At 45.3% G+C, this 12855-nt stretch overlaps 1 protein-coding gene across 1 annotated transcript in view; it reads left to right on the plus strand.

Moving 5' to 3' along the window:
* Positions 1–12855, plus strand: part of cadpsa (Ca2+-dependent activator protein for secretion a) — a 479373-nt gene that overhangs the window by 420790 nt on the left and 45728 nt on the right. The window contains exon 26 of the mRNA XM_030723859.1: positions 2054–2161. Coding sequence (XP_030579719.1) covers positions 2054–2161 — 108 coding nt within the window. The remainder of the gene's footprint in view (positions 1–2053; positions 2162–12855) is intronic.

Consider the following 12855-nt stretch of genomic DNA (forward strand, 5'->3'; position numbering starts at 1 on the left):
TCTGGACTTCTGGATTCCTTGCCTGAGTAAATTAGGGATTTCGCTGTGGAAATAATTCTCCCTGATTTTGCTGGCTCCCCCTGTTAAGACTGTTGGACTGCCTATTAATCCTGAGACTGTGGTTTTAGAGACTGAAAATAAATTGACCTATTATGAGACTAAGTGTTTTGAGATGATGGACACTGAAAAGACTGAGAGCACCCTGTGAGACACCCTGCACCCGTTTCAGTTCCTGGGAAGGTGCGGCTGTGGACCATCCCACTTCTGCACTCTTTTTCTGCTGGTGGGGGCTGCCAAGGACTGTTCAGGTTCTCAGCCTCAAAGGGTGACAGGGGGCTCTCTGAAGCAGCCCCAGCTGTCAGCAGAGACAGCTGTGCGCCCTGCTGAGTGCACACCACAGTCTTCAGATTCTTTAACTCTGTCACATCACAAGTTGCCACAGTCCTCAGCTTCAGAGTCTTCAGCTTCAGACTGGACCTCAGTTTCAGCATCAGAACCTGCAGCTTTAACCACTTTAGCTTCAGTCTCCTCAGCTTCAGAGTCATCCGCCACAGCCACTTCAGCTTCAACATCTTCAGCTTCACCATCTACAACTTGTCCGCAGTCTGAGTCACGTGCCTCACCACCTACAGCATGTCTGCTGTCTGAGTCTTCACCACCACCAGAATCTTCCTTCAAGCAGCCTACACAGCAGCCTTAGTCTTCGGAGAAGATGGCTGCATGCCCTGCTCAGCAGCCATCTGAGTCTGTCGAGTATCTTGAGCTGCTGCAGCCCCAGCCTGCAAACCTGGAGCCAGAGGGTCCCGCTCGGTCCAAGCTTTTCAAGTGTCCTGAGTCCTGTAGATCTGACGCCACTGGTATCTGAAGGGGTCCAATGTCACTTCCCTCGTCGGCCACCTGCCAAGCCCCCTGAGTGTTGCCGCCACTGGGATCATGGTCAGCCTCCTGCCTGATCTCGCTGCCTCCGCTGGCACTGTCTCCGACTCTCTGAACTGTTTGACCTCTGTTTTGCTTCACCCCAATGTTCTGGTTTTGGACTGTTTTTCCAGCCTTGTGCTGCCACCTTTTTGTTTTGTTCTCTTGGGATGGCCACCCTTGAAGTGCTATTTTTTTTTTTTTGTTGTTTGTTTGTTTCGTTATGTTCTTGTTTAATAAATTTTAAGTTTAATCTTATTTCGAGCTTCGAGTTTCTTGCGTTGTGGTCCTCTGCCTTTCCTGCTGCAGCAGATCGTGACAGCAATTTGCAGTCTACCTTCGGGTGCAGCCAGTTTTGTTCAGTGTATTGACATTTTGTGTGGCTACCGAAAGCAATATAGTGACCAGCATTAAAGAGAGCAGGAAGAAGTGGAAAAGGGGAGCAAAAATGACAATTTCAAACTTCCTATTAAGCATAAATTCCCTTCTCAGTGTTGTAAAGTTGGTGGCTTTGTCACTAGATTTAGTAACTTTTCAGACCCCTGTAGCACCCCCCCCCCCCCCCCCCCAAAAAAAAAAACTGATTATGGCCATTGAATTGTATTTCTTGATTTATTGCAGCAACTTAACCAACTAGTAATCGATGGAATATGAAATAAGTATTTATAAAACCTCTATTAACACACTCACAGACAGCCTTTTTTATTCCATATATGTATAAATGTGCTTCTAAATACTTTTTTTTTTTTTTTTTATGGTGGTGTGGGGTATCCCAGCTGGCATAGGGCAGAAGCAGGGTACACCCTGGACAGTACACCACTTTGTTGCAGGGCTAACAGAGTGAGACAGATAACCATTTGCACTCACATTTACACACTTGGCAATTTAGAATCACAAATTAACCTAACCTAACTCCTGGAGGAATCCACGCAGACACAGGGAGAACATGCAAACACCAATCCAAAGGTCCTGGATCCAAACCCAGGACCTTCTTGCTATGATGCAGCAGTAATAACCACTGTGCCACCATGCTACCCAGAAGCAAATACTATTAAATAGTAAAATTAAAATGAAAGAAAGAGAAGCAAATGATATTTTCATCTTATTTCTTTCTCTCCTTTTTCCTGGTCATCTGCAGAAACCAGGGATGGATGTTGCTGACAGTTATGTGACATTTGTCCGTCATTCCCAGGACATGCTGCGGGAGAAGGTCAATGAGGAGGTGTATGTAGAGCGAATATTTGATGTAAGTAAGCAGTAGCACTGCCTCCTTTCTCCAAATGACACAGCAAAGTTTTATTCACATCACTTGCACCCATCAGTCAAATGATTATATTCACATAACTGATAAATGCTAGCTTTATTGTAAGTGAAAAAAAAATACAATAAGTCTAAACATGTTTTAAATATGTCTGAAAATTACAAGGAGTCTCATTGTTTTGTTTTTTTTTTGTTTGTTTTGTTTTGTTTTTTACATTTTTTTACTTAATGTACAGTAGATTACATTCCTGTTGTAAATTTAATGCAGTTGTCTCTTGCTATATCGCGGTTCACTTGCTGTGGTTTCACTGTATCACAGATTTTTTTAAAAATTACTAGCTCTCTTTCACAGAGATTTCACTATATTGTGGGATTTTGCAGTATATAGGTACTCCCCATATCTATGTTCATCACTTGGACGAAGAGATAAGTTATGCCTTCGCCTTTAGCGGAAATGGAAATAACGGCCGAGGGTGAAGATACTGCACCACCTTCATCGCCATCAGTACTGCACAGCTACATAATTCATCATCTTTGTCATTCAAGTTGTAGTAAGAGTGTGGGAAAGGTTTATCGGAGTGTGGGAAGGGTTTATAAAGCCTTAAAAATATATATATATAAATAAAACACTGCTACTTCACAGATTTTCTCCTATCGCGGGGTCTCAAACATAAAACCTGCGATAGGTGAGGGATCACCGTATGAAGAAAATGACATAATTTTCTGAGCTGGGTTGTCACCTTCATGTAAATGACAGTAACCTAATATTTATATAAATGAAAGCTTGTTACCTTCAGTAAATGAAATTAACAAATGCCAGTGCAGGGAAAGGAACACAAAAGTTAAGTGGGAGTCCCTGCCCTGATCCCCAAACCAGAGTCTAGTCTCAAGCTTTCAGTGAAAAGCCTTATCTATTACAGTATTTCACAATCACTAAAACACTGAACCCTATTGCCTAAATCAAATCCACAGTAACCTAAATGAACTTCTCAAATCACGCACTCTTCTGGCCAAAATGTGAACAAACTTCTGGCACTTAGCTACATCCGGTGCAACTCAATAACTCTTGTACTGTTGCACTCAATGTGACCCCGTGTCCTATATTGAGATTCACAGCCAGCTAAACTCTCTCTTACATCACTTCCTCCAAGGAACAGGCGCGTGTTGTAGTTGGACAGGATTTAATGTAAAAAAGTGTGAAACTGAAACAATACAAAATACAGAAAAAGTACTCAGTATACAATTATAATATGATCACTTAAATCAAATTAACATCTCCTTTGATATATAAGGCACATTAAAGGGTTCATTCCAATTTAGCGGTCGCACTGCATGAACTCAGATTGGATTCACTAGATTGACACATATAGCATATCAAACATCTCAAACTTATTTGAATAATCACACGCATAATATCTTACAAACACATACAACCTTGAAACTTACTCATATTGCCACTCAAAGGGATATGAAGGAGCGGATGGCTTTGGATTGCCAGAGATGCACCATGCTTTCTCTACCTCCTAAGAAAACTACTTCCGTTCACTTCTTCTATTTACAAATCAGCCTAACATAGCGCATTGTGAAAACCTGCGCCCCCCACAGGCTCGGAGAGGCAACAACACAAAAACAGTTCCAACACACTCCCCGCCTGGCATTATTGTAAGAATGCCACTATAATCTATTTAAACATTGAACTAATCTCTTAGAGACAAAAGAAGGATACAATCCGAAATAGGTCTATAGAAGATCTTGGTAGTCTTGTCATGCGTAACCTTCACTTCCACTTTCCTCACAACTCCATCTCTGCTTGGAAGGGTCTTCACAATGACTCCCATAGGCCATTCATTTCTTTTTAGTTGCTTGTCTTTTAGAAGGATCACATCCCCTTCCTTCAAGTTTGGTCTGTTGCGCTGCCATTTCTGACGACTCTGGAGCATGTTGAGGTATTCTTTCTGCCATCTGGCCCAGAATGTGTCAGCAAGGGCTTGAACTCTCTTCCACTGATGTTTATACATGTCGGCCATGGTGAAGTCCCCAGGTGGAGTTGGGATTGGACCAAACTTCTGGGTGAGTAGAGTCAAGGGGGTCAGGATCAAAGGGGCCTCTGGATCTGAAGAAACAGGTACCAAGGGCCTCGCATTAACAATAGCCGTGACCTCGGCCATTAATGTTGTCAGGACCTCGTGAGTTAGAGTAGGGTTCCCTGCTTGTAGGAGCATTGAGTCTAGGATGCGTCGTGAGATGCCTATCATACGCTCCCAGGTGCCACCCATGTGAGATGAGTGGGGAGTATTGAACACCCAGGAACACCTCTGTTTGTGTAAGTAGTCCTCCACACTCGTCTCACCAGACTTGGGAGGATCCAGCTTCAGTTCCTTGGAGGCACCAATGAAATTGGTGCCACAGTCTGATCTTAACTGCTTAGCGGGGCCTCTGATTGCAAAAAATCTATGAAGAGCATTGATAAAACTGGATGAGCTCAAAGTTTCAATCACTTCAATATGAATGGCCCTTGTAGACATACAAGTGAACAAGACTGCCCATCTCTTGCTGTTAGCTTGACCACCTTTAGTGCGGCGTGTTGTAACATCCCACGGTCCAAATACATCAAGGCCAACAAAAGAAAATGGCGGACTACTCTGTAAGCGTTCAGCAGGCAAGTCTGCCATAATTTGTTGCTCTGTTCTGCCTCGAAGCTTTCTGCAGGTGACACATTTGTGTATTACACTGCTGATGGATCTCTTAGCACCAACTATCCATAAGCCACTTGCTCTCACCGCTCCCTCAGTGAAGTGTCTCCCTTGGTGCTGGACGGCTTCATGGTGATGTCGAATGAACAGTGTAGCAATGTGATGCTTTCCTGGTATCAGAAGAGGGTTGGCTTCATGACTTGGCAAGTTGGACTCTACAAGTCGTCCTCCCACACGCAGTAAGTTTTCATGATCAATCATTGGATTAAGTTTATGAAGGGAACTGTTACGTGGTATGTCTCGTTTTGCCATGATACACTTTATTTCCTCTGCGTAAACTTCATGCTGGACACACCTGATGATTGTGTGCTCTGCGTGAGTTAAAGCTTCACCTGTGAGACTAGCCTTACAAAGGTGCCAGCCGCTACAACCACCACCATCTTTGGACTTGAAACTGTGAGAGATGTGATGGAGGTAGGCCACTGCTTTGACGAGGGGAGTCCATTTTGAAAACCTTTCAAAGCGGGATGAACCTAAGGCATCTGGAGCAGTTGTGGTCACAAGCACAGTCACATTCTGTCGAATTTCAACACCTAACTCTGGATCAACAAGTTCAAATGGACCTTTTTCTAGGGAAATGCTCTCATGGTTAAGGAGAAATGCTGGGCCGTACAACCACGAGGTACTAACAAGTTTCTCTGCTGCTACAGACCGGGAGCCATGATCAGCGGGATTGTGCTCTGTTGGTACATATCTCCACTGGTCTGGTAGGGAAGACAGCTTGATCCCCTGTACACGATTGTTTACATATACATGAAATCTTCTGTTTTGATTGTTAATGTATACAGTGACTTTACTGTCACTGTAAAACGTTGTCCTGTCAATCTTTATTTTCAGTTCTTCTTTGAGAACCTCCGACATCTCCACAGCAAGCACTGCTGCGCAAAGCTCCAATCGGGGAATGGTGAGCTCTGGCACAGGAGCCAGTTTGGCCTTACCTATGACAAACCCAACTTCGTTGTGCCCATCTTCATGTGTGACCTTCAGGTAGGCCACTGCTGCGATGGCTTTCACCGAGGCATCTGAGAACAGACAAAGCTCGATGAAGGTGGCTTGTGAGATGGAGAACGTGACATAGGTACGAGGAATGTGTAGGGTTGTGAGACTCTGTAGTGAATCGTGCCATCTTCTCCAATCATCATACATGTATTGTGGCAACGGGCTGTCCCACTCAAGGTTGCTGCCTGAGAGCTGTCTGAGAAGAAGTCTGCCTTTGATGGTTACAGGTGCAAGCAAGCCAAGAGGATCGAACAAGCTGTTTACTGTCGAGAGTACACCACGGCGAGTGAAGGGTTTCTGCTCCTGTGGAACATGAAATGTAAATGTGTCCGATACAGGGTTCCAACTCACTCCTAAGCTGCGTTGGACTGGAAGCTCGTCAGTTGTTAAATCGAGATCTTTGATATCTTTGGCCCTATCCTCAGGGGGGAAAGCATTCACAACTTCCACTTTGTTGGAAACAATCTTATGGAGACGTAGATTTGAGAGGGCAAGCATTTTTTGAGCTCTCTGTAAAATGTCAATAGCCTCAGCTTCGGTTGAGAAGGACTTTAATGCATCGTCCACATAGAAGTCTTTCTCTATGAAGTTTCGGGCGTCAGTTCCGTATTCACTTTCTGCCTCCTTTGCTGCCATTCTCAGCCCATAGATCGCCACTGCTGGGGAGGGACTGTTACCAAAGACGTGCACCCTCATTCGATAGTCTACTACATCTTTGGTGAGGTCGTTGTCTTCATACCACAGGAAGCGAAGGTAATCTCTGTGATCTTCCTGGACTACAAAGCAGTAGAACATTTGTTCGATGTCAGCAGTGATGGCAACAGGTTCTTTCCTGAAGCGAAGCAGCACACCCGAAAGTGTGTTGTTCAGGTCCGGGCCAGAAAGCAGTATGTCGTTGAGGGACACTCCATCAAACCGCGCACTCGAATCAAACACCACACGTATCTTTCCTGGCTTTTGCGGATGGTATACACCAAATATCGGGAGGTACCAGTTCTCTTTGTCTTTGTTGTGAGGTGGTGCAAGTTCTGCATGTTGGTTGTCGAGCATTTTCTGCATGAATTCAACGAAGTGTGCTTTCATTTCTGGTTTCTTGTCAAGCATACGTCGCAGGGACATGAGCCGCTGGTAGGCATAGGACCGGTTGTCAGGAAGTTTGCGTCTGGGGGTTCGAAATGGGAGTGGTGCAACCCAGCTGTTAGTGTAATTTTTGAAGAATCCCTCCATCTTCTTCAGGAAGATCATGTCTTCAACGGAATGAGCGAGCTGGTTATCTTTATTGGTGCGACAAAACACAGCCTCTCCTAAATTCTCAACTGTGAGCTTTTCGTGTGGGTGAACAGGTAGCAACTTATTGGAAATGGTTTTGGCTTGGCTCAGACTAAAGTCCTCCTTCACACTGAAGTGACTGTTGCAGGGAGTGAGATAGCTTGGGCGGCCATTGTCCAATACATGTGTTTTCAGAGCGTTCACTTCACTTGGCTTGTGAGCGTTGCCAAGACACACCTGCCCGATGATGACCCAGCCCAGGTCAAGCTTCTGTGCAAATGGGTCGTTGTGTTTGCCGTTAATTTGCTCCCTCACCTTGTGAACTCTCAGAAGGTTTCGTCCTATTAGCAACAGTATATCTGCACTTGGGTCGAGAGGCGGTATTTCAGCAGCTATTCCTTTCAAATGGCGGTGGTGTAAAGCAGCTTCTACAGTGGGTATCTCTTCTCTATTGTTGGGGATGGCATTGCACTCTATGAGAATGGGGAGAGAAAAACTCATTTTTCCATCTAATGACTCAACTATGTAGTCACACGCTCTTCTACCAGTCACTTGTGCTATACCACTACAGGTTCTCAGTGTGTATGGTTCAGTTGGGCTTTGTATATCGAATATGTCAAAAAACTCTGTCTTTGCAAGAGACTGGTTGCTTTGATCGTCGATTATCGCATACATTCTTTTGATGTTGTCTCGCTGACCTTTGGGATAGACTTGCACCAAGCAGATCTTAGAACAGGATTTCCCTGCAATCTCATTTCCACATACCTCTGTACATGTGGCAGTAACATCTGAGTCCTGTGCAGTTGTTTGCTCCCCGCCATGCTCTCTATGGAATGAGGGAGGCTTGGACATCTGTGGAGCAGGGCCAGGGTGAAGAGCTGCCAGGTGTTTCTCACTGTCACACTCTTCACACTTAATCGTGACTGTACAGTCTTTGGCTCGGTGGCTGGTGGTAGCAAGGCAGCGATAGCAGATGTTATTGTCTTTGAGCAGCCTTTTCCTGTCATCAAGCAGCATAGTTCTGAAACCCCTGCATCTTTTAAGTGGGTGGGGTTTGTGATGTATAGGACACTGTCTTTTAATGTCTTCACCTGCTTCTTTGGTCCTGCATCCCTCTGATGCTACGTCTGTCTTGTGCACTGTGACTGATAGCTTTTGGTTGTAGTTACCTGTTGATTTCCCTTTTTTGTAGCTGGATGTGTGATTGGCATGCGAGAGAGTCATTGTGTTGAAAGTTGTGGCGAAGCTTGGGTCATTCCTTGCTTTGGCTTGACCTTTCACAAATTCCACAAAGACTGAGAAGGGTGGGAAGCTAACATGGTGGTCTTCTTTAAACTTTGAACCCACCATTGTCCATTTTTCTTGGAGATGAAAGGGCAGCTTCTCCACTATTGGTCCTACTCCCCTGGCTGTGTCAAGGTAACTTAACCCTGGTAAATATCCATCTAGTTTCGCCGCTTGGAGTTCACACAGCAGATCTGACAGATCACGAAGCTTGTGTGGTTCTTTACTGGAGAGCTTTGGAAAACTTTGTATCCTAGCAAACAGGGAGTTTTCTATTGCCTCTGGTGAGCCATAACATTCTTCTAGTCTTGACCATATCATGTTCAAACCGGCAGGTGGATGCTTTATGTTAACTGCTTTCAGTCTCTTGGCATGTTCAGAAGACTCAGGTCCCAACCACTTTATGAGTAGATTCATTTCTTCACTGGCTGTAAGACCAAGGTCCTTGATGGTGCTCTGAAATGTGGCTTTCCAGCTAAGGTAACTCTCTGGCTTATCATCAAATTCCGACAGTCCTCCAGTTACTAGCTGGCTCTTAGCTAGAAATCTGGCTAGGTCACTCGTTGTGCTGTCAGCATTATTGTGTGGGCTTAGTCCCCGTTCTGGCATAAACGGGTATTGCATCAGTTCCTGTTTGGGACTGCGAGGTGTGTACACTACTGGTTGTTCGCATTGTTCATTTCGATAATTGCTGTCATCATGCTGAAATGTATCTCTATTGTCTTGAGCCAGGTCAGTATAATTGTGCTTATTCACGTACTCACTCACTTTTTCCTCTGGGGTTGTTTGTTGAGCCAAAAATGTCAAGTCTTCTTTTGGTTCCGCTATGCCAAATTGAGCTGCTGCTGCCTCCATCACCTCTGCTTTAGCCACAGCTGCATCAGCTTCCTTTTGGAGATTGAGTACGTCAAGAGACGCTTCTAAACGGGCCTTTTCTATCTTGATGCTCATTTCCTTTTGCGCGTAGGCTAATCTGGCTTTTGCTGCTTGCGCTTCTGCTTGTGCCCGAGCTGCCTCCATACTAGCTCGGGTTGAGGCTGATGACTTACTTGAACATCCTGCTGATGACCTAACGGTAAGTTTCCCCGAAGACTTTGCAGATGCTACTGAGTGAGTGGACCTTGTTTCCTCGTTGCCTTGCTGTTCAGCGTCTGACTTCTCCATGGTCAAGTCGACTGCCGCTCGTGGACCCTTGTCGAGTGCTATGATTTCACTGTACTGTTGCACTCAATGTGACCCCGTGTCCTATATTGAGATTCACAGCCAGCTAAACTCTCTCTTACATCACTTCCTCCAAGGAACAGGCGCGTGTTGTAGTTGGACAGGATTTAATGTAAAAAGTGTGAAACTGAAACAATACAAAATACAGAAAAAGTACTCAGTATACAATTATAATATGATCACTTAAATCAAATTAACATCTCCTTTGATATATAAGGCACATTAAAGGGTTCATTCCAATTTAGCGGTCGCACTGCATGAACTCAGATTGGATTCACTAGATTGACACATATAGCATATCAAACATCTCAAACTTATTTGAATAATCACACGCATAATATCTTACAAACACATACAACCTTGAAACTTACTCATATTGCCACTCAAAGGGATATGAAGGAGCGGATGGCTTTGGATTGCCAGAGATGCACCATGCTTTCTCTACCTCCTAAGAAAACTACTTCCGTTCACTTCTTCTATTTACAAATCAGCCTAACATAGCGCATTGTGAAAACCTGCGCCCCCCACAGGCTCGGAGAGGCAACAACACAAAAACAGTTCCAACACAACTCTTTTTCCCGTAACAGCAAACACATTCTCAGTCACTAAACACACTGTTGCAAAACCGTAAACACTGCATTGCCTGTGATGTGAATGAGGACCTCGCACACAGACATGATGGTCCACACTGAATCTGTGGCCTACGGTGCTGTGCTTTTCATTTGTTTTTTTTATTTTTATTTCTTGCTTTATCTACATTCAGCACTGTCATGTCACTCTGACTATGGCAGTGTTTCACTTTACACACTTTAAATAAATATCTTCTCTTGACTTCATGCCCTGGATGCTGTGTCTTAAATTATTTGATGTAGTGTGTAACAGATGGTCTTTGTGTATAGATTTATTACTTGCTGTATGTGTGACTTGACCACAGTGTTTGGTTTTGCATACAGGTCACTGTATGATTATTTGATTTTGATGAGAAAGTATTGGATTTTGGGGAATTAGCTTGAGTTTTTAAATTTGTGTTTAAGGATTTGGGAAAATGGGTGGTGGATGCAGGAAATGTGAGTTAGCAGTTCAGAAATACTGTAATGTATGCTTGGACAAGAACAAATGCTAGTAACTAAAAGCAAATCACAACAAAAAAACAAACCAGGCTGGGTTGTAATCAAACCAAATTAATACATTACTACATTAATACATTACTCCAGTATGTCTTTTTTGAGATCTTATAAGATCTTATGAGAAACTTTCTGGGGAAACGCTGGTCTCTTTAGGAGAGATGGCACCCATCCCACTTTGGCTGGAGCAGCTTTCATTAAACTCATTAAACCCCTCAAATGTGACTATCCAGGGTTGAGACAAAGACACAGAGTTGCAGTCTTACAGGCCTCTCTGCAGCCCCCCCCCCCCCCCCCCCCCCCCCCCCCCCGTCATCCCCTCAAAACCCCATCCCCAAAGAGACTGTCTGCTCCCAGACCACCAAAAAAAACACAGCTAAAAATCAGCAAAAACAATTTAGCTTCCTCAACTGCATATTAAACATTAGGTCTCGCTCCTAAGTCTCTTTTAGTAAATGATTAAATAATTGATAGAACATATTGATTGATTGACCCTGGTAGGGTCTCCCATGGCAAATTGGTCCTGGGTGAGGGGCCAGACAAACAGTGATTCTAAAGACCCCTATGGAAGAATCTTCAAGGGAACTTTTTACCCTGCCCAAGATAGGGTTACTGGAGCCCCACCCTGGAGCCAGTCCTGGGTAGGGAGCTAAAGGGAGAGCATCTGGTGGCTGGGTATTAGCCAGAAGAGGACATATGGGCCTGCCTTCCTGTAGGCCCATCACCCACAGGAGGGGTTGTAGGTGTTGGGTGCATTGTGTGTCGATCGGTGGCCAGTGGGCGAAGACCCTGGCAGACCGATCCCTGGCTATCGAGACAGGCTATTGGGACGTGGGATGTCACCGCTCTGGTGGGGAAGGCGCCTGAGCTAGTGTGTGAGGTTGAGAGATACTGGCTAGACATAGTCAGGTTCACCTCAACACATGGCCTGGGCACTGGAACCAGTCTCCTGGAGAGGGGCTGGACTGTGTTCCAGTCTGGAGTTGCCCTCAGTGAGAGGGGTGAGCTGGGGTGGGTATTCTTGTATTCCGTCAGCTTGCTGCCTGTATATCAGAGTTTTCACTGGCAGACGAGAGGGTTGCTTCCCTACACCTTTGGGCAGGGGAATGGGTCCTGACTGTTGTTTGCACTTATGCGCTGAATGACAGTTTAGAGAACCTCCCTTTTTGGAGTCACAGAGTGGGGTGCTCAAGGGTGCTCCATCCAGTGACTCCATCATCCTGCTCGGAGACTTCAACACTCACGTGGGCAATTACAGTGAGACCTGGAGGGGCGTGATTGGGAGGAACGGCCTGCCCAATCTGAACCCAAAGGGTGTCTTGTTATTGAACTTCTGTGCAAACCACAGTTTGTCCATAATGAACACTATGTTCAAACATAAGGATGTCCATAAGTGCACGTGGACCAGGACACCCTAGGTCGCAGGTCGATGATCGATTTTGTAATCGTATTACCAGATCTGTGCTTGTATGTTCTGGACACTCGGGTGAAGAGAGGAGCTGAGCTGTCAACTGATCACCACCTGGTAGTGCGTTGGATCAGGTGGCAGGGGAAGATGCTGGACAGACATGGTGCACCTAAACGTGTTGTGAGGGTGCACTGAGAATGCCTGGCAGAAGCCCCAGTCCGTGAGATCTTCAACTCCCACCTCCGGCAGAACATCGCCAGCATTCCGAGGGAGGCTGAGGACACGGAGTCCGAATAAACCATGTTCCGCACCTCCATTGTTGAGGCTGCTGCTCAGAGCTGTGGCTGCAAGGTGGTTGGTGCCTGTTGTGGTGGTAACCCCCAAACCAGATGGTGGTCACCGGAGGTGGAGGGAGCCATCAAGCTGAAGAAAGAGTCTTATTGGGCTTGGTTAGCTTGTGGGACTCCAGCAGGCCAAGCAGAATGCAACTCAAGCGTTGGCTGAAGCAAAAATTTTGGTGTGGGAGGAGTTTGGTGAGGCCATGGAAAAAGCTCCCACGGTTTATAGTGCAGGTGCAGTGCTTCTGATTTCAACTGAGGCTATAGTCAGGCAGTGGAAGGAA

Source organism: Archocentrus centrarchus, unplaced genomic scaffold (assembly GCF_007364275.1).
Source record: "Archocentrus centrarchus isolate MPI-CPG fArcCen1 unplaced genomic scaffold, fArcCen1 scaffold_29_ctg1, whole genome shotgun sequence".
NCBI classification, from domain to species: domain Eukaryota; kingdom Metazoa; phylum Chordata; class Actinopteri; order Cichliformes; family Cichlidae; genus Archocentrus; species Archocentrus centrarchus.